The sequence below is a fragment of the Crassostrea angulata genome, chromosome 9 (assembly GCF_025612915.1).
Source record: "Crassostrea angulata isolate pt1a10 chromosome 9, ASM2561291v2, whole genome shotgun sequence".
NCBI lineage: Eukaryota > Metazoa > Mollusca > Bivalvia > Ostreida > Ostreidae > Magallana > Magallana angulata.
The window spans coordinates 12,396,909-12,418,337 of NC_069119.1; the positions used below are offsets into that span (position 1 = coordinate 12,396,909).

At 31.5% G+C, this 21,429-nt stretch overlaps 2 protein-coding genes across 2 annotated transcripts; both read right to left on the reverse strand.

Annotated features, from left to right (window-relative positions):
- Positions 1-1,379: 1,379 nt before the first annotated feature.
- On the reverse strand, positions 1,380-7,052 carry LOC128163668 (uncharacterized). The gene is made up of 3 exons (XM_052827297.1): positions 6,942-7,052; positions 5,458-5,491; positions 1,380-2,299 (listed from the first exon to the last, which is right to left on the reverse strand). Exons 1-3 carry the CDS (start codon positions 6,999-7,001, stop codon positions 1,482-1,484), a joined length of 912 nt encoding a protein of 303 aa, XP_052683257.1. The 5' UTR covers positions 7,002-7,052; the 3' UTR covers positions 1,380-1,481.
- Positions 7,053-15,074: 8,022 nt separating this feature from the next.
- Positions 15,075-18,896, reverse strand: LOC128164365 (ficolin-2-like). The gene is made up of 4 exons (XM_052828160.1): positions 18,768-18,896; positions 17,029-17,125; positions 15,958-16,122; positions 15,075-15,349 (listed from the first exon to the last, which is right to left on the reverse strand). Exons 1-4 carry the CDS (start codon positions 18,894-18,896, stop codon positions 15,075-15,077), a joined length of 666 nt encoding a protein of 221 aa, XP_052684120.1.
- Positions 18,897-21,429: the final 2,533 nt, after the last annotated feature.

Sequence of the window (21,429 nt, forward strand, 5' to 3'; positions counted from 1 at the left end):
TAGAGTGTTGGGAGACCTGATTACATAGATGTTGTCAATCAAAAACACAAGCATTTTTTGTTTAATATCATCTTCAGAGAGAGTACTTTGTACGCAATAGGAATGGTTTTTTACAAAATAGTTTTGCTAAGTTATATATAATGAACGTTGACAAGGTAAGTAAATTTACGTGATTCATTTTCAATCAAAAAGCAGCTATCAATAATGTCCAAAAAGCCTTGACTTTAATTTATTGTGGGGAAACGTTGTAAAAAGTGTAGAAAAGTCGTAAGTTTTGATTTGGTAAGATTTGTGATATTAAATCATCCTTGGAATTTTTCCATGTATGCTTTATATCCCTGATTAGGAGCGTATATAATGACTTTAAAACGACGATACACAAATACTATATACAAAATAACATCAATATGATTTTGAATATAAGCAATGAATGCCTTTTTTGGATGTTGTTGGTAATGCGGGGTATTCAATTTCTCTGCATTGCCTTGGTTGTGTTAGGATCGACGAAATCCAAACAAGTATTCCTTTTAAAGGAATGATCGGATATAATGATATATTGATAGCTAGAAGCAATCAACATGATCAGTTTGATGTAAAATAATTTTTAAAAAGTACTGTATTTTTACAAAATATAGAATATTTTGATTCTGTACACCATAATTTCATCATTACAAACCGTCAACAAATTTAAATTTTTAAAAAAAAATTGGGGAAAGCCGTTCTTAAATTCGTGGTCTAGTTTTATATTTTTAACGTAATTTTTAAATGTTAATGTATCTTCTTCTTCTTCAGAATACTGAGTAGGGCTCCTCAAAGAGCATTGACACGTATACAAAGAATTAAAGAGTTGTATTAGAATAATTAAATACGACTGAAAAACATTGAATGCCATCATAATTTACAATTGAGGTCACATTGTAACGTAACCTTGTTTATAAATCAAGCCGTCCTCTTAGCTACTATTATGCAACATCAATAGATCGAGGTCAGTTCATGGAGCATCTTCTTATGATTGAGGTCAGTTCATCGAGGTCAACTGCATTACTGAATGAATCTTTCGATCGAAATTCTTACACGTGAGACAAAATGTGCATTTTTGAATTAACAGATCGAACTGTATTCTATGTACGTTTGCATCTCTTAAGGTAAATGAATTGAAATAAAACTGAGTAAAATGTTTTATAAATACTAAACCAAACTTCAAGTTTTTATAAGAACTACTTATGCAAGCGGAATGTGTGCGCACGTGGAAGCAGTTGCCGGATGCCTCATATGGACACAACAGTGATCGGCCGAAGCCGATCACAAAAAATAGGCATTCAATACTTAGATAATTATAAATACAAATAATATAAGCCATAGAGAAGATTTTTACTAAATTTGTTCTTTGCACAATTGTATTTATTGATTAAACTTCTTGGTGTATTGACAACTCCAGTTAATTCAGATAATATTCAAAGCCTTGTAAACCCCTCAGCATATTAGTATGGACTGGTGGTTTGTTCTTCCTCAAATAAGCCTTCAGTTGTACTTGGTATTCCTTCTCCATATTGTCGTTTAGCTAAACTTGCATCGGTTGTTGATGGCGGAGGAGGACGTCTATCCTGCCGTTTAGCTAAACTTGCCTCGGTTGTAGATGGCGGAGGAGGACGTCTGTCCTGCCGTTTAGCTAAACTAGCCTCGGTGGTAGATGGTGGTGGGGGACGTCTGTCCTGCCGTTTAGCTAGACTTGCCTCGGTTGTTGATGGCGGAGGAGGACGTCTGTCCTGCCGTTTAGCTAGACTTGCTTCGGTTGTTGATGGCGGTGGGGGACGTCTGTCTTGCCGTTTAGCTAGACTTGCCTCGGTTGTTGATGGTGGAGGAGGACGTCTGTCCTGCCGTTTAGCTAAACTTGCCTCGGTGGTAGATGGCGGTGGGGGACGTCTGTCTTGCCGTTTAGCTAGACTTGCCTCGGTTGTTGATGGCGGTGGGGGACGTCTGTCTTGCCGTTTAGCTAAACTTGCCTCGGTTGTTGATGGCGGAGGAGGACGTCTGTCCTGCCGTTTAGCTAGACTTGCCTCGGTTGTTGATGGCGGAGGTGGACGTCTGTTTCCCCTTTTAGCTAGACTTGCCTCGGTTGTTGATGGCGGAGGGGGACGTCTGTCTTGCCGTTTAGCTAGACTTGCCTCGGTTGTTGATGGCGGAGATGGACGTCTGTCCTGCCGTTTAGCTAGACTTGCCTCGGTTGTTGATGGCGGTGGAGGATTCCCTTCTCCTTCACCTCCTCTTTGCCGTTTAGCAAACGCTGCATCTTCAAATTCTAAAAGACAAATGATGAGATTTAATGCATAAAGTTTTACACCTGGGTGTCCGTTTTAGTTCACCTGAAGCGATGGTTCAAGTGAGATTTTTCTGTTGTCCAGCGTCCGTCTGTCCGTCTATTAACTTTTCAAATTTTTGACTTCTTCTAAAACAACTCAGCCAAATTAAACTAACTTAGTCCAAAACATCCTTGTGAGAAAAGAATTTCAAATTGTAAAAATGAAAGTCTTAAGCCTTTTAAAGGGGGGTAATTGCGAAAAAGTGAGTATAGTGTGTGTGTCTTAAATTCGTGACCTGGGATCAACGCTGGGGCCCCGGGCGGTTCAAAGTTTAACACAGAAAATGTTTAAAAATCTTCTTTTCAAGAAACTCTGCATAAGAAATAAATGCCATTATTTACACAAAAGCTTGCTTATATAGTGAAATTTCTAAATGTAAAATTCGTGAACCCTGGACTTAAACTGAGGCTCCTAATCGGGTTCAAATTTGAGATAAAATTACATATGAAAAATGTTTATAAATCAATTCTCAAGAACCACTGCACCAGAAACGTCAATACTAATACAAAAGCTTGTACGAATATATATAGGAAAGATTCTAAATTGCAAAAATCGTAACACCCAGACAAAAATTTGGGCCCCAGGCTATGTTCAAAGTTTAACATAACTAGAAAACATATCTAACAATTTTCTTCTCATAAAGTACAATGCAACAGTTTGGAATATTACTATGCCTACATCTTTGGTTATTGAAGATTCTAAATTATAAAATCGTGACCCCTGGACTAGTACTGGGGCACAAAGAGGCAAATAGAAATGTAAAGGAAACATTTTTAAAAATCTTCTTATCGAGAACTGCAATGTTACATTTTGTGAGATTACTATGCAAGTATCCTCGGATTGTGTAGATTCTAAATTATAAAAGCCGTGACCCCCAGATCAACACTGGGGACCAAGAATGGGTTCAAAGTTAAACATTCAAGCATATAGAGAAAGTGTTTAAAAATCTTCTTTACAAGAACTACAATGGTACAGTTTGTGAGATAATTATTGAAACATTCTCAAATTGTGAAGATTCTGAATTGTGAAAGCCGTTACCCCTAGACTTATACCGATGCCCCAAGCGGGGTTCAAAGTTAAACATAGAAATATATAGGGAACATGTTTGAACACCTTCTTCTTAAGAACTACAGTGCATCAGTTTGTGGGAATACTATACAAGCATCCATGGCTATTGTAGATTCTAAATCGGTAAAACTTAACAAAGAGGTAAATAGGAAAAACGATTTGAAATCTTCTTCACGAGAAATACAATGCTACAATTTGTGGGATTACAATGCATGCATCTTTGATAATGTAGATTAAATATTTTTAAAATACTGACCCCTGAAATTGTCAAAAATACACAGAACCTAAGCGATGGTTCAAATTTTAACAAAGAAGTATATATGGAAAATGTTCAAAAATTTTCTCGAGATCTACAGTGCTTCAATTTGTCACATTACCACTTAATCTTCAAATAATGTAGATTCTAAATTATGAAAGCCATGACCCTTGATCTAATACTTAAGCCCCAGAAGGGATTCCACGTTTAATATAGAAATAGCATATGCTATTGATGTTCTGGTTAACGATGTGGCCCATGGGCCTCTTGTTTTAATTTATTTGCAAATTGTTCAAAATGCTTTCAATCCCTTTTAATCCCTTTTAAGAACAGTTTCTGATAGATGTCACAGTAGTTAAGGTACATGTATTATGGGTGCTGTAGATTCCTAATTAAACGCGAGAAAGTAATATAAATTTCGCTTTTATTTTCAGTTTTAAATAATAGGAAATGATAACGAAAATATGCAGTTTTATATTCTCGCGATTTGCTACAAAACAGCGGAACGTGGAACTATGTACTCGCATAGGATATAGTTTTTACAGTATTAAATGATATAAAATAATATTTTAGTAAACAGGTCGGGGAAACCATATTCTGTGACGTCGAAATAAATTTACATACTAAATTAGGCACACACGTAATCGACAAACTGACCAATCAAGTGAATGACATTCCTATTTTGAAATGCATCATGGGTTACTACAAAAAATACTACGTTTAAAAAACGCTACTTTTTCTGATTGCTTTTGGAAAGGCATATTTAATTTCTCAAGCATTTTGTACTCTTAAAACAATATTTTCATCATCATCTACTATTTCCATGCTCACATTTACAAACACTCATTCTACAATGGTAAAAATTTGAGTTCATTAACTGCATTGTATAAGTCTATTTGTTGACAAAATCCTTACTGCCAGCCGCTGATGTTTTAGTGAGGACAGATTTCACGTGATTTCATGGCCCTAAGCATTCGACTCGGGGGTGTTCGTACATTGTCAGGCATTCAAAAGACCTCACGTGGCCATTTAAAGCTTAAGTGTAAATGGTTACGAAATGCGTGTTTGGTGCGTACTCTTGATATTAATCCATGTATTCTTTTGACAGTACTTACAGTTAGTGTATGCATCTACTCGGACTTATAGTATTCCATTAGAGCGAGTATATACAAAGATGACACATACTACTTATATATGCATATACAAATGTACAATGATCAATGTACATGAGTATTAATTAATATTAATGTGTTAAATAAATGTCATACAAAAATAAACATGTATCAAAATGAATTCAGTTTTAAGTTCTAGTCAACAAATAGCACTACAACAGCGAAAAACACAAAATTTACGAAAATCAAATACTGGAATATGATTTGTGAAGACTTTATGAGAGGTATTTCAACGTACTATTCAACATAGAAAATCAGCAATGTTTGTTAATGTGAGCATGAAGAATCTTAATGTGTACCTAATCTTTGCATTTTTTACAAAAAAAATTGAAGTTTTTTATGAATTGACTTTCCCGCAGTCATTTGAAATTAAGTCGTAAATAAGTCTAAACCACGTGTTTGTTGTAAAAACGTAAACGTGTAGTAAATCACGTGTTGCTTTTTATTCACTGATTGGACAGATGTTCGCGGTACGCATCGCTCTGCGCAAAGACAACTATATCCATATAAGGTAGTTTCCCCGACCTGAAAAGGACATAATTCTTTAAGGACACATGATGAATTTGAATAAATATATCAAGATAATGTATGAAAATTTTACCTCTTTTCAGCAATTCCCAGCTTTGTCTGTCAATCTGTTTGAGTAAAAAAGACCAAATTTTTTAATAGATTAGGTACTTTGCATTTCGAAGATAAGTTATAAAATATTTTTTGGTTGTTTGATGTGTTCTTTATGAGGGTGAAGGGGTTTTGGGGGGTTTTTTGCCGGTTTTTTTTTAGTTTTTGTTTTCTGGTTTTATAGTGCTTTTTTTTGTTTTGATATTGTTTCCAAAAGAGTAACATATTCTTAGCAATTTTGTTTAAAGACTAATTTGTTTCTTGATGCATATTGTTAAAAATTCATTTTTATGCGCAACTTCAAAAACAAAATACATCTACATTTTTTGTTCTAACAAGTTATTTTATTACATTCATGATGCTAATATTCAAATTGCCTATTGTTTTATATTAAGGTTTAAGGCAAGATTCAAAAAACAAGTTATAAGTCCAACCTAATGGAGTCGGGATCATAATATGAATACCCAATATATCAGTTTTACTTCATAACTAGAAGCCAAATGATTGCATTTTAATCTTGCAAAAGTAAATTTTCGGAAACAGGTACTGACAAACACTATAATTAAACATTACTTTCGTGACACCAAGAATGATAGTTCAAATTGAGAGGACATAATGGAGGCATGGCGAATTATTTATTTTTTAATTGTGCCTTTTACTAATTATCAATTTTATAAGTCACAGACTCATTTATAATTTAAAATAAAAAAATTAAATTAAAAATAATATTAAAAATAAAACTAAAATAAGTAATCGTTAAAACTCTAGATCTATACTAATGGAACAATTTAAGTATGCTGGATTGTCAACACATTACCAACTCAAGTCAGATTCAACCAAAAAAATTAATTTGATATTCTTTTAACCATATATGATAATTGTTTAGTAAGTAATAATCCAAATATTTTTAAAAGACTTAAAATTTGAATATTTTTTTTCCCAATACATGTATATTTATACAAAGCTCTTCATCCATAGGATATACATCTTGTCAAAAAAGTTACGTTACTTATTTAAATAGAACAAATAGTTTGACTGTTTACAAATTATCGATTCAATCTACCTAAAGTTTTTTATAGCTTGTCTATCCATAAAAACTTTCATTTAATAATGATAACTATTGAATATGCATTGAAACTTGCAGTACTATCTATATCTTTATACAAGTTTGAAAGGAGATGAAAACTTTAAAATGGCCCGACAATTTGAATCCTCTTAAGAAGGCGGGGTGGTCAATAAATTAACCATTAGATCTGTCTAAAGTTTAAACATATACATGAAATATTTTTTTTATCTCGAAAGTATCATTTATTTAAGAAAAAATCATACATTTTACCATTTAAATTCGGGTATTTTCATATAATTTGAAATAGTGCCTCTTTTCTTAGGGAGATCAATACATTATAAAAATGGACACGACCATCGAAACCACTTAAGTTCTTATTTATGAATATAATTAAAACTCACCCTGTAAGCGTTGCAAAGCAGTAATTGGGCCACCACGATTGAAACAAATAAAGTCTTCATCTTTATTTCTTGTCGTATCTAAATCTGTGCAGCAACTACGGCTAAGAGTCCCCGTTTTATACGTTTTATATGTGAGCGAAGTGGTTTCAGGCGATGGAGTGTTGTATATTTGGTCAGTGTATAATTAAAGGGATTGAGAGATATTTTAAGTAAGACTATTTTGATAATGTTCCCACATAAACAAACAAAAGTACATGAAATAATCATAGTACACTGTGTGATATAGAACAAGAAAACTTAAAAAAAAATAACTTACCCAACATAGCTCACCTGAGCGTAATATCTTTTGAATAACTGGTACTTTTATACATAAGATACGATGATATATATGAAAACAAATATTACATTTTACAATTTTTAGTGTCTCGGGGGGGGGGGGGCTTACTCTTCATTTGCCAAATATGAAATCGTTTCACTCTTTCACATATGATCTCAGTTACTTACTCTTCATTTACCAAATATGAAATCGTTTCACTCTTTCACATATGATCTCAGTTAGTAGAGCGCCAACAATTATAGTCTTCAAAACATCATCCAAAGGCCCCCCAAAATATACCCTATTTTATGCTTAAAAAGCTAGATCCGCGCATTCTTATCCTTTCGGTTGAGGTGAGTTAAAGCTATCACACAGTAAATTAAGAATATCTAAAGTTTGAGAATTTCATAATCCGATCACCATCCTTTTCTGTTTACCTCGTCTGAAAATTAAAAAAAAAACTAATACTTATCTTGCTTTGTAAACTTGTTTGCCTCTGGGTTGTACTGTATGGTTGTATGGATTAATCATTTTCACTAGGGGAAATTTGCAGGTAAATTTGTTGAAAATGTAAGAGGATTAATTAATTTTGAAAAAAGAGAGAAGAGCATCTGTTTTTAATTTAAGATTTCTCATGGATTTAATTAATTCAAAAGCAATATTTCTTACAGGGACGATCAGAATTCAAATGAGTAGGAATCAAATTCAATATACTCGAGGGTTATGATAATGGAAGTAAAGTGCATATATTAAACTCTTTAAAAGTTTAATTGTCCAATTGAATAGTGCACTTAATTTTCATTTCTTTGCGTTTAAGTTTGAGGTCCAGAGCTGCGCTATCCAGGAAACATAAAAAGAAAACACATGTCTAAAAAAACCGCTTTGTTTATATACGTTATCATACATTAAGATGAATTTATGATAACATTTATTCAGTTCTCAAAAGCATCTAATTATTCATTAATTATTATTAATAGTTAAGATTTAACTGTAGGGAATTCAGACAAAAATCTCGAACTAGGGGAAGGGGGTGGGTATTCGTTTTGCAAGATGGTTAAATGTTCGAACAAAATTCATTTTATTTCATATTAGTTTGACAATAGAATTTTTTTTAACAAAAAAATAATATGTTATAATAAAACCCAGTCGATTTTAGTCGTGAGATTATCTTAGTGGTAAAAATATTGAGTTGAATTTGAATTTTTATAATTTTTAAAATTTAAAAGTTATTATTGCAAATACCGGCCACTAATACAGGTTACTTGAGCGAAATCTTTGGATTCCGTATCACGATAGGCACTGGCCACAATGACTGTCATTTTTAAAGTCAACTAATTGCTTTTACTTGAAATTCTGTAGCGGCATCTGGTGTGGTATCAATTAAAGTAAGAATTTATTTTAAAAAAGCAAAAATATTGGGGGTTTTGCAAATTATAATGAATTAGCTAATTAATTATTGAATGAAGCGTAGCTTTTGTTCTTTCTCTTCTTTATGCACATCTTGTATTTTTCGAATGTGTTATGTTTGATTATGTTTAATTTGGGACTTTTGACCATCTTGATTGTTTGATTTTTAACTTTTGCTTGAAGTGTTTCGACATTTTTGTTTAATTTTTTAAGTATTTTAATACTCACGCTCCAAAGAAGAGATAATGTTGAGAAAATAATCGTTTATATTTCATTTGTTTGTTAATGTCTTGGTGCGTTATAGCGTTCGATGTGTAGGGAAAAAAACAAGGCAGGTTTATTTTGTATTACTAAGATTGGGTTCGTTATCGGGTTTTGGCTGTTTAACTGTTTGGGTTGATTCTGGGTACAAAGGATGTATTAAATGATAATGTGCATGACAGTGCATTGTTTTTACAAATTTTTACCGGCGACTACTTAATGGACTTGGTGAAATTAAAGGATATAAAATAAAGAGTTGGTTTTTTTAAACTCATTTTGTATTTAATTTCGATGTTAACTGTAAAATTGGAGTTTCCTCTGTTCTTTTATCTCCTGTCAAATATAACATGTCATATATTATCATTAAACTAAACAAGGGAAAATCCCGAAGAAAATATGGTACATGCATTATGAGTAAAGTTTGTATTCAATCTAGAAAAAGAATAAATACTTTGAATTTCCTATGTTCTTTTACATCTTATTAAATTAAAGCATTTCGTCTAGTTCATAGATGGATGTATGCTTCGAAGATTTCATAAAATAGTACAAACCGGTAGGGGACGTGAAATGCTTATGCAATACTCTCAGAATGCCTGATATATTTATCAACATCAGAGTTAAAGTATCACAAGAGAGCATGTGCTCACAGATACATTTAACTTGTGTGATCAAAATGATCAACATCGATGTTTAGTTTTTTTAATTGGTTTAAAATATCATATAAATATCTACCCTGTATTTCCTGATTGAATTACTAACTTACTACAAGATGTACATTTTACATGTATGAATTAAATTTTATTTCCTTGTTTTTAAACAAATTAGATTGTTATTTTTTTTATTTATTTTTTTTTTTTTTTGCTTAAAAATAAATTCTTTAGTCATTTGAATAATTACTAAGATATATAGCAACACTGCCGAAAAGTGTGTAAAAATATATGAGACAAATCGTGTATAAATGATATAACATAGCTTAATGATATAATACTGATAAACTTGTTTAAATAAATAGTTTGCTTTAGGTACCAGAGTTAAAACGCGTAGAACATACAGCTTGATGAATGTATTCTTGAAATCTTGCAAAGGTGAGAACCTATTTTCAGATTTCCCCAACAACATGAAATATCCTACTAAGTAAAACTTCAAGAAAATCTTCAACACTTATGCATGCTTATTAAGGGAAAAAAATGATTTAAAGCTTCCTACGCTACCAGTTTGGCCAGTTGAAAATCCTTTTTTCCCTAAACATCGTTATTTATTATCTTAGTTTCACAATAGCGATGAAATCTATAGCTGTTTATTTTAAAGATAAATTTTATATACTCCCCGGGGTCCTGCATAGCGCACCGTATTTACTCTATATTGGCATTAGTCCTCTGAAAGTAGGTAAGCTGATATATAAAATATACACACATGTACTTTCGGTATTGACTGCAGGCAGGGATTTTTTTCGGTGTGGTGATCTGATCGATAAAATGCGCGACTGTGTGGGAAAATAAGAAACACTAAGATTGGACCCAATTTATAAACGCATAAACATGTAGTATATCAAAAATAAGATTTTAAGATGTTAAACTTTATTTATTTATTCATTCATTCATTCTTTTTTCAGAGATTTCATGTAACATAGAATACAAATTACATTTTAATAAAAAAAAAAGAAGAAGAGATAGTCAAAGAATATAGAACTACGCACAAATGTTAGCAGGAGATATACACTAGTAGAAAAAAGGAGTTAAGTAATATACGATTTTTAGCGAGTTTGCTACTTATATATTTAAAGCCATAGCTTTATTAAAAAGGCAATGACTTCACGCTATGCACCTAAATGAAGTAATTCCTCTCGCGCTCCTCTAATATTTTTGTAGTTGGTCCTCTTTTGAATAAAATGTAATACAATGTATCGTAAATTGGCTCATTGAAATGAGTTAATTCAATTTTGCAGATATATGAACGTCAAAATTATTCATAAAGTTGTTGAGAAATGAGTCTTTTATATTCTTTTATATAACATCTAGATGTGTACCCCAGCGCAGCATGCTGAAACTGATACTAAGAATTGATTACAGAGTGCTTGCCTCGAGATCATCAAGCGTTTATAGACTTAAGTCGAAGTTTCGCTCATTCATAATACATCAATAAACAGCGCTATAGGTTTGTAACTTTCAAGGTCACCCCTGCGAATGTGTTCGGAATGTTTTCTTTATCGTTGCTAAGTAAGTAATAAATCCAGAGGTGCTCGAATGAAAGTTCACGAGACTTCACCGATATTTGTTCACTTCCTGTGAAATTTCGAGCGGAAGTATAAGTGTTCGGATAATATTCTCAAAATACGTAAGTACTGGTCGTTTTTCATATCACATCCTACTATGATTTATGTTAAAACAGGAAAAGCTTTCAAGATGTATGTCTTATTTTACCATCTAGCAGTTATTTATATTAAACGATAATATTCAGAACAGAGTTATCGTTCGTGTTCAAACACGTGTAGAGTGGTTGAAAATATAACCATTGGGTTGCTTAATAAAATCATAGCCATGTTTGATGCTTGTGGTGTGCAATACCATGTTTTAAAAAAAATAATGGGTGTCTGTTTTGCATTAAAACTTAGTATATCGAGCCATTTTCAAGGAACATTCTGCATAAAATGGTATAGTCTGTTTCACTATTGATGTTATTACTAGGTCAGGCGCGGATCGAAAATTAATCCTCAGGAGGGATCTCTTTTAAACATGTTAATTGTTGCAACAGCAAACAAAAACTAATTTTTGTATAGTCACATTTATTTCTAGAACACATTTTATTCACCAATTAATGAAGATAAAGTTTAAAATCAATAAACCTCTAGATTTTATATTTGACTACTATATCAAGAACCTAGATACATGTACTGTGAAATAGACTTTATACACGAGGTACGATTTTTACTGCGAAACTGAAAGGGTCAGTAAAACCACGTGGTCTAAAATTTGAATGACAATAACATTCGCAGGGGTGAAGGTGATATGGAGACACATTTTAATAGCATATCATTTTTTCGGTGTTTTAAATCACAAGACTTTAAGACAGTGTACAGATTTTGACATAAGTCCGAGACTGCTTCATGATCCTGGTGCCAGGTTTGCTAGAAAGCAGTAGGTGGAATAGTCCAGCGTTTGGCTAGGGATCTGATGAATGTGAATTAATCAAAAAGAATCATTAGATTCCAAAATGCTGATAAGATTAATACTTGAGTGGAGGATTCGAAAAAAATCTGAAGTCTGTGTCAGCTTGTGTTTTGATTGTCCATTCTTCAATGTGGTGTTAACGGATAACCTGTTAAACATAAGCTGTTAAAACGTTTTGATATGTAGCGTGCTTAAATTTTTAAAAAATCTGTTTTAATCCATTTTTTATTTATTACAAATATAAAAACAGAACGCTATTTGATTTTTTTTTTAAACTTTTATTATTTTTGTTTAAAGCGGAACAAACCACACAATAGAAAAAAATCAAAACCAGAATTGGAATCGATAACTTTCTTCTTTAATTAACAAATTGAAAACCGCCTGTTGACTTCAGTGCAGCATATATCATTGAATATTGCAAACAAGTTTTCAAAAAGTTTTTAAAAATCTGCAAATTTCTTAAATTATGAACCTTTTGTAATAACAGCATTGTATGGTTTGATCTAATATATCAATAATAACTACAGTAATTTAAACACTGATTAGATAATACTGTTAATCATATATTGTTGATGACAACTATGTTTAGTTAAATGCTTTTTTAAACCCTGTACTTATGATAAGATATATACACACGTAGAATGAAAATGGAAATATAAAACAAGATTTATATGAAATCTTATACATATCCCCAGGAAGTATATATGTGTTAAAGTAAAAAAAAATAGTTCAGTGGGGAATATCCTCTCTCTCTCTCTCTCTCTCTCTCTCTCTCTCTCTCTCTCTCTCTCTCTCTCTCTCTCTCTCTCTCCTTTTTACGAAAAAGGATCACATTTTAATGCAATATGGTCAAAAGTATTTTATATCACAATATGTACATCTAGTTTTATTAGCATGAAATATTGAAATCGGTTAGGGAAGAGAAATATGTCATGCAATTGAGGAAAAAATATGGTCAACAAATTAGCCAACATATCTGTCTAAAACTTTTAAAATCGGTCCCTCTTAAATTAATTAAAATATAAGACACGTACGTGTTACTGTTAACTATTTTTCTGCATTAAACAGAAATTAAACGTACTGGGGGAAAATAATAAGTTTAAAAGCAGTGTTTAATTAATGACCTAATCAAATCTTCGATATACAAACGATTTACTTGTAAGTACGTGTATCATCATGCTTATTTTTGCTCGATTAAAAATGTAAAATAAATATGTTTTAAAAACTTACATTGCATTGCAGTATACTTAAGTAATTAAAGAGTTAGTAGATTTAAATTTATGTTTTAACATGAATAACAGCCCTTGACTATAAAAATAAATTGTCCACAAAATATATGCCAAAACATAAGTTAATAATAAGTTTACGCATTTATTGATAAATATTTTGCATTGTTTGTTATCCAATTTTTTTGCTTGCGATATCACGATATTTACATTTGCAAATATGTTTCCTTGTATGAACCTATAGAATGGCGAAAACATTCAATTCTGTTTTAACTTTTTCGTGACGTCAAAATGGTCATAGCACGCGTTTATCGCTTGTCGCTTGGATTATTGTTAACATAAAATCTCAGTAATTCTAACTGTTATGAACGATTTGTCTATATCAAACGAAAATATAAGTAATAATCAGCAATGCTTAACAGTTCACAGGAATATGAATTTGGCCATTCGGACTCCACTGGATTTGATCACGAGACCAACCAACATCCCGCTGAACTATTAAAATTGCTGTTAAAATTTATTTCTTAAATGAATCAACTTTGAAACGTATAGTTCAATACATTCCATTATTGGCAGGAATGACGTACTGTTGGGGCGTAAGAGGGAAGGGGGTGAAAGTCATAATAATAGCGTAAAAATGTCAAAATTATAAGGACATAAGATCATGCCAAATGATAAGTATAAAAAAGAACACTTTTAATGTACATATTGTAAAATAACACATTAGTCAGTCCCCAGATTGTGTAATGTTTTGATCAGTGTTATTTCACCAAACGTCATCAAATTTATGCCACATTAAATAAAACCATTGGGACATTTTGACTCTGTTAAACGTAAAAAAAAAATGCCCAACTTCGATGTGCTTATTTTTGAGAACAGAGCTGATGAATATTTTTTTTTTCAAATATATTATGATTTAATTGAAGGTTATACATTTTACAGCTTAATTTCGATGAGTTTCCTGACGATATCTTGATCAAAATTCACCAATACCATATAAGTAATCATTCGCAGCTTTTCATGCCTTGTCGACAGAGCTCGGGAAAACAATTCAAATTTTTTAACATTACCTGATATTAGAACTTTATTCAAAATTGAGTTGCTTCCCAGTGGCTTTGTATCTTCTGTGATCTATTTCTTCTTATATCATTGATTTTAATAAATCGTAGTTCACATCTCAACAGATTGTAAAATAGGTTGTACGTAACTATATTGAAATTTAAAAAAAATAATAATAATAACGGTGGGGCGACGGAGTTGCCTATGAAATACATTTAATGTGTTTTTCCAAAGTTCTGTTAGAAAAGCGTAAGAAATTATGACGCATACTGATTTTATTGATTAATTGAAAGGAAAAACAGTTTGGCAAAATTGTTCTTCAAAAAAATGTGTAGTGGTCAGTAACTTAATTGTCCCCATAACATTTGCAAAACAACTATTTGCACGGTAGCAATACAGCATTTTTTATGATTTGTCTAAATATATCTTGCAAAAAAATACCTTATCATAGATATAACTTCAAGTTAAAATCTGCATTCGATCTTTTTTTTTTATCAATATGAAAAAAAATTAAGACAAAAAATATCTTATTTAGAGATTTGTTCTTAACAATTAAGATCACATTTCAACGAACAATTAGAGAAGAAATGAAACCAATAAAAACAGGATTAATTTCCCGGTAGAAATCAAACCTCATTTTCCACATAATTATTTGACGCTATTGCAAATTGGTCCAAAGATTCAAAAGATACTACGATCATTTTTTTGAACCAACTTTTCTAACCAATAAACGAACGGTTTTCAAGGAATAATAGTGCGTTAACCACGGTTGATAGGTAATTCCTTTTCCAAATATTGTTGTGTCACCAGCTAGATATAAACCGTTTGGATTTGAGCAATGACATGTTCTATGCCACCAGCCGGAGGGGTACAGAATTCCACAATTATCAGAAAAGTTCATGTCATTATCTTGATCTTTCGTTGTAAACTTCATGTTGTTGATGATCTGGGAACCGGCGGTGAAACAGTCGCCTTTAAAAAAAAAAAACAAGATATATTGCTTTAATGTTATAGGGGGCTGGGTGGTGAACAAATTGTTTATAAAATCAATCTTGATTTTTTTTTTCATTTACTTATTTAGCCGCATTAACCATCATGTAGTAAAGAACAAATCCTAATTTTAAGTTTTAAGATGAGAATGCGTTCCTATATCTTCATAACCAGCTCTCCTATTAAGGGATTTTTATTTCATAAAGAATAAAAACTGATCAAGACTACCCAGACCTTGAAAGTCCCTTGTTTATTGATAATGATTGATTTTTAGATATTGGTTCATGTATTCTGATGTTCAAACATATTGCATTACCAAAATAAAACGTATGCATACTTAGCAGGAATTTGATAAAATTTTATGACCGGCAGCATCACAATTCTTTTTTCAACTTGATAGCCTTACAGTTAAAAAACTTACCGTAATGTTGGAAGACAAAACTTTATTAATTGGATCTATATTTTAGCATTAATTTGAACAAAAAATGTATAATCAGGTAGGGAAGTATTATTTATGATATTACCAACATTTCTAAAATATCTTGATATGCCTATGGCGGATTTACTTGAAGTATTATCAAGCATATTACCAACATTTCCAGAATATCCTGATATGCTTATGGTATATTTGCTTGATTCGTCCATCACATCTACATGTGTATACTTGACAAAGCGAGTCTGGTCTGTAAAATCACTCATGTCCATCCGCAGTTCAAATGATCCTTGACTTAGAAGATGATGAAGCTTCTCATTGCCTTGTATCAAAAAGAAGAAATTATATTTTATCAACCCTATCAAATCAAGTAATAATTTGATAATTAAAGTTATTTCAGTCAAAGAGAAAAAAATCTACTCTATTATCCGAAATAAATCACAACCGTCTCTTTAAATATGTCATAAAATGGTATTTAATCTACGGGCTATGGTCTCCTTCTTCTCTAAAAAAAAAAAATGCTGTAATTGCATCAATTTATATGCTTTTTAATGCACGAGAGATATTTTGAAGATGAACTTATTGACTTACAATTAAAAAAAATATAAAAATTGAAAGTAACAAATGGTGCCAACAAGAATTGCAACATGGTGGTTCTTTAGCATATGTAAATTATTTCCGTTCCTTCAAAAGTTGCTTATCCGACTACGGTATAGAAGGTTATTCTCGTCCCATGTTATTTCGTCCCATATTATTTTGCCCTTACATACTTGCAAACGGCTTTGCATCGCCCTGAATTTGCTAAAGTACAGAAGTATGTATAAATTGAGACATCGGAATACGCCCAGTACAAAATTCACCCACTTACAACGAAGGAGAAAGAGATGAAGATAAAACGGGGCAATATTTACCTGCAAAAAGTATAACTATTGTTGTGGGTATCATTGGTTGAATTTTTTAGTTCGATTTCTATAAACCATGAATACAGCTCGACATTGTGAGGCATACAAGTTGTAATCATGTTAATAACTTGATTTGAAAAATCATTTAGCTTGAGTACTTTTTTGTAATAAAATTATATATTTTAGTTAATTTGCCAATTTAACATATCTAAGTCACGCGATCCTTTAAAAAAGGGACAAATTATAATATATTTATGACAGATAACTCAGTAAGATTTTTTCTGCCAAAAAAAATGAAAACATTTATTAAAACTGTTGTTTTATACCAAACCAAAATTCAGCCGTTAGATTCCCAAAGCCGTTTTTGTACTCCGCCCATGATCGATTAAAATCTTCTGAACCGTCAAATCTACGCTGGAAAGCCTGTTCAAAATCATCAAAGTATTTACGTTTCAAGAAACAAAGTTATATTTGGAATAAATGAGGATTTACCTACTAAATAATAATTTAAAGCTAAACAAATTATTTGTGAATATTATAGGAAATCCAGATGACTTATTTGTTAACCATCAAGCCTCCTAAAATGATGACTTTACATTAGACATCCTCCAATTACTACTTATCAATGCATCATGTACACGGTTTCTGTTTAGTTTATAATTGACATAAAAATAAGAAATAACTGTACCTAGTCTAATATAATAAACAGTTACTACTTCAGCTTGTACTTTTTTTTTTTTACATTTCTGGTGACAAATAAAAATGTGTTTGAAAATTTCAATATTTGTTATCTAATACAAAGATAAAATCTGAAAGAAGTAAACTCAGCATCTCTGCAATATTTCCATAAATGTAACATTTTTTTCAATTTTTGATAAGTTAGTTACCTTTAAAGGATTTTTTGCACTCTCTTTGGAACAATACGTTTTTGATAATATATAATATCAAAGTACCAATAATGCTCGCAACTTGAGCAAGCTTGATCATATTTATTGATTTGAAAATTAATAATTTACGTACGTAAATCATGACTTTTCAATGCATCAAAACCAGTATGCCTGCTGTATTTAATTGCTTATGAAAATTTAAAGGACGTTGTCTCATTTTCACTCCAATTAAACATGACTACAAACATGAGTTTATAGGTCTATCCTTCCAGGAAAATAGTTTTTAACTTTTCAACTCACCTGAGCTAATTGCTTTTGAAATTTTAATGGACTTTGTCTCATTTTCATTCCAATTAGACATGATTACACACATGAATTCATAGGTCTGTCTTTCTAGGAAAACAGTTTTTAACTTTTTAACTCATCTGAGCTGAAAGCTCAAGTGAGCTTTACAGATCATTTTTTGTCAGGCGTCTGTCTGTCCGACCGTCTGTAACTTTTCACATTGATGACTTTTTTCCTGAGTTCCTGGGCCTATTTTAACCAAATTTGGAACAATGCATTTCTAAGTAAACAAGTTTGTTAAGTTAAAGTACTATACCTCTTTTCAAGGAGAGATAATTCCGAATTATTCAAAACTGGTTTGCATTTTTTAAAAACATATATATATCTGTTCAAAAACCATTTGACCTAGCTAAAAGTTGTGTGGAAGCACCTCCAGGTGTAGTTGTCTCATACTTGTTTAATAATGATAAAGGTAATAGGGTAGTGTAGAGCCATATATTAAGGTAGAATCTTCACTAAACTGAAGATAGTTAGTATTTGATACAATGAATTTGATTTGATAAGAGTTATGGCTATTGTATTTTAGGTAAGCCATGTGGCTTTGGGTTTATAATCTAGGTAAGCCAAAATTCAAAAATAACCTTCAAAAAAACTGAAATGAAAATATTTGTCAAATGATTGTCGTCCAGTAAAGCATGATGTGTATGTAATTAGAAGAATTAATGAATAAACAAAGCTTAAACAATTCGTATTTAGTTAATAATTGGATGCATGTATAAACAAATCTTTAGTTTGATAAATATATAAATCAAAACAATCTTGAACAAATACTTTAATCGATGAAGTGCATGTACATGTAAATGCATTATTGTGAATAAAACAGTAAGTCTTACAGTCCAACCTCCTCCATCAATGTCCATTACGCAAAAAGCTGTCACGTGACCAACGACTGGAAGTTTGATTCTGTATAAACCATTTGGTAGAAATGGTGATATACTACGATAACTTGTGCAGTCTGTCATGTCACCATCGTCTAAATTAAAACACAAATAAAATGAATTAAAATGCCAATTGATTAACTATCATATTTTACATAATTTGATAGGCTTCTTCTGATTCATACGTCAAATATAAACGTAGAATGCATTGCTGAAAAAAACGCGTGTTGGCACAATACATAATTGATGTAAGCAAGAATGATTGTAATATTATCTTATAGCAGCCCTGCTATATATAAACAAATCACTTTTTATAAGAAATAGTCGGGAAAAACACCTATATGATATGAATATTTTTTAAAATTATAATACAAAGAAAGAAATTCAAGTTTTAGTTTCATCCTGTATAGAATTTGTTATGAGAAATATGAAATGAAATCATGCATTTAAATGTTATGACACGTGCCTTTGACGCAGTATGTACTATTGTTTTTAAGCTGCACACACTTCTGATTCGCTGTACATGCACGACAACTATTGATCACATCCATCTGAAAAAACCAACAAGAAAGAAATTGACGTAAGAATAACCGGAAATTAATAATCTTTTTAAACAAAAATATCTTTAAAATACATGGTAATGAAAAGTGAAACAAAATGAGTAAGCAATATCAGTACATGAAATATACTTTCAAAATCATATGAATCAAACTATCATAGCCTTAGAACTGTAATTTATTTACACATATGTATATTACATCTGTTTGTGTATAAATCTATACTTTTAAATAAAGACCTTTGTCAATAAACTACAAATTTGAATGCCTGCATTACAGTAACAGTTTACATCTGTGATAGTTCAACACTTGTGAGATAATGTATGTAAACTATAGTTGAATTTAACCTGATCTGTAATTACTGTAAAATTAATCCAAAATCTACTTTTATTTTCGAAAAACTGCCCTGAAGTTGCAAAAATGAGAGTAAGGTGGTGGATTAAGCGGATCAAATTCAGGGCAAGGGAGTGAGTATTAATATAATGCTAGCAATGATATAATTTAGATTAGTTACCTAAAGAATAAACATATATTTATCACATACGAGGGTCAATCAAAAAATACAAAGACAATGTGGCTGTCTATCATATTTTTTTCATGAAAGTCATACTTAACAGATTAATCTATGCATCAACACTTATTTCATTGATATGCGAAGTTTAAGTCCATTTGATGAAACGGTATTTTTGTTACCCCTTTTTGAAAACAACATGTTTTGTCACCACGGCGCACGGTAACGTTCAAAACATGACGTCAAGATTAAACACGCACAGTTTATAGATATACCCCATCTTTCTATCACGCTTAGTCTCGTGTGCCTTTCTCCTTACAATTTAAAATGGCACTGAACCACTTAACATCTTATTTTCACACATTTTTTCGAGAATCATAAGTTAGTTCTTCGAATTTTTCATTTTCTAACCGTGTATCTATTAGTTTACAGTAAGGATAACCCTGAACGTCGGTTGACGTTACTTATTTTTTTGACGAAATATTTATAGATCTTCTACTCTTTCTCGGACTGTTTTATATTCAAAATACAATTACCGCCACCCCCACAAAATTTATTATAGTTAAACACAAACTTGCAAATAATTGTTGACTTATTTTTTGCACCATTGAGCGTTTTCACAACTTGTATCGGCTTTTTCCTGGGTTAAATCCATTTTGTTTGTACTTCTCGTTGCGCCGTGACGTCCGGCGACGTCGATGTTTTAGTCAATTCTAAAGAGGACTACCTGTCTTACGTTACAAATATCTGTTCGACAAAACAATATATCCCGTCATTATTAGGAACATGGAATTCCATTACTATACTTAATGTGAGGTTTCAATATTATTTGGTTTTAAGCCCAATTTATAGAGGTATTACTTTCAACATTATATGGTTTATTGTTGACAAAACACAAATGTTGACCGTGCGCCGATTCTAAATAATTCTTAGAAATAAAAAAATAACCTTTTTTCTTGCAAATTGTTTGAAACTATTGCTAAATTATGTCTTCCAAATTTAGTAATGATATGACGTTAAGTAACATACATGTAGCTATGACAAAAGTCTTCGTATTTTTTGATTGACCCTCGTATTTATCAAAAATACACATAGAAATTAAAATTTGGCTTAAATAGATAAAAGGTGCTATTGCGTTTCTTAAATGCGCGATTTTAATTTTAATAGAAAGAACTCCCATGTGTTGCTCAAAACGACATAAACAAGAACATGAGCTAAATGAATAACATCATGGCGGAAATCGCAAGGAGAATTCATCATGCATCGGGCAGTTACTTTGGACCGGAGAACTTTCCTTTAATTAAAATATACTTGCACTGTGTTGAAAGAAAAAGAAAACAATTTTTCAACAAAAGGTAGTTGGCAGTTTAGCTTGTATATCTTTTAAAGAAAAAGGTGGCTGTGTTTTCCTTAATTCAAGTGAATTTTTTAAAGCGAAATATTGAGTATTTGGACATAAGAATAGACCATTAGGGCACAATTGTAAAACGCTTTGAGCATTTAAACAGTGATTAAGTAAAAGCAGACATTTTCTGTTTCTCAAACAACG

Bases quoted from the DNA above. Each gene is read 5' to 3' on its own strand.
- LOC128163668 (XM_052827297.1), bottom strand. From the start codon at position 7,001: ATGAAGACTTTATTTGTTTCAATCGTGGTGGCCCAATTACTGCTTTGC. The intron at 5,492-6,941 runs GTGAGTTTTAAT...TTACTCAAACAG, and splicing joins TGCTTTGCAACGCTTACAGG to ATTGACAGACAAAGCTGGGA. The intron at 2,300-5,457 runs GTAAAATTTTCA...TTTGTCTTTTAG, and splicing joins CTGGGAATTGCTGAAAAGAG to AATTTGAAGATGCAGCGTTT.
- LOC128164365 (XM_052828160.1), bottom strand. From the start codon at position 18,896: ATGACAGACTGCACAAGTTATCGTAGTATATCACCATTTCTACCAAAT. The intron at 17,126-18,767 runs GTAAGACTTACT...GATTTTGAACAG, and splicing joins TTGATGGAGGAGGTTGGACT to GCTTTCCAGCGTAGATTTGA. The intron at 16,123-17,028 runs GTATAAAACAAC...TTTTGATACAAG, and splicing joins AACGGCTGAATTTTGGTTTG to GCAATGAGAAGCTTCATCAT.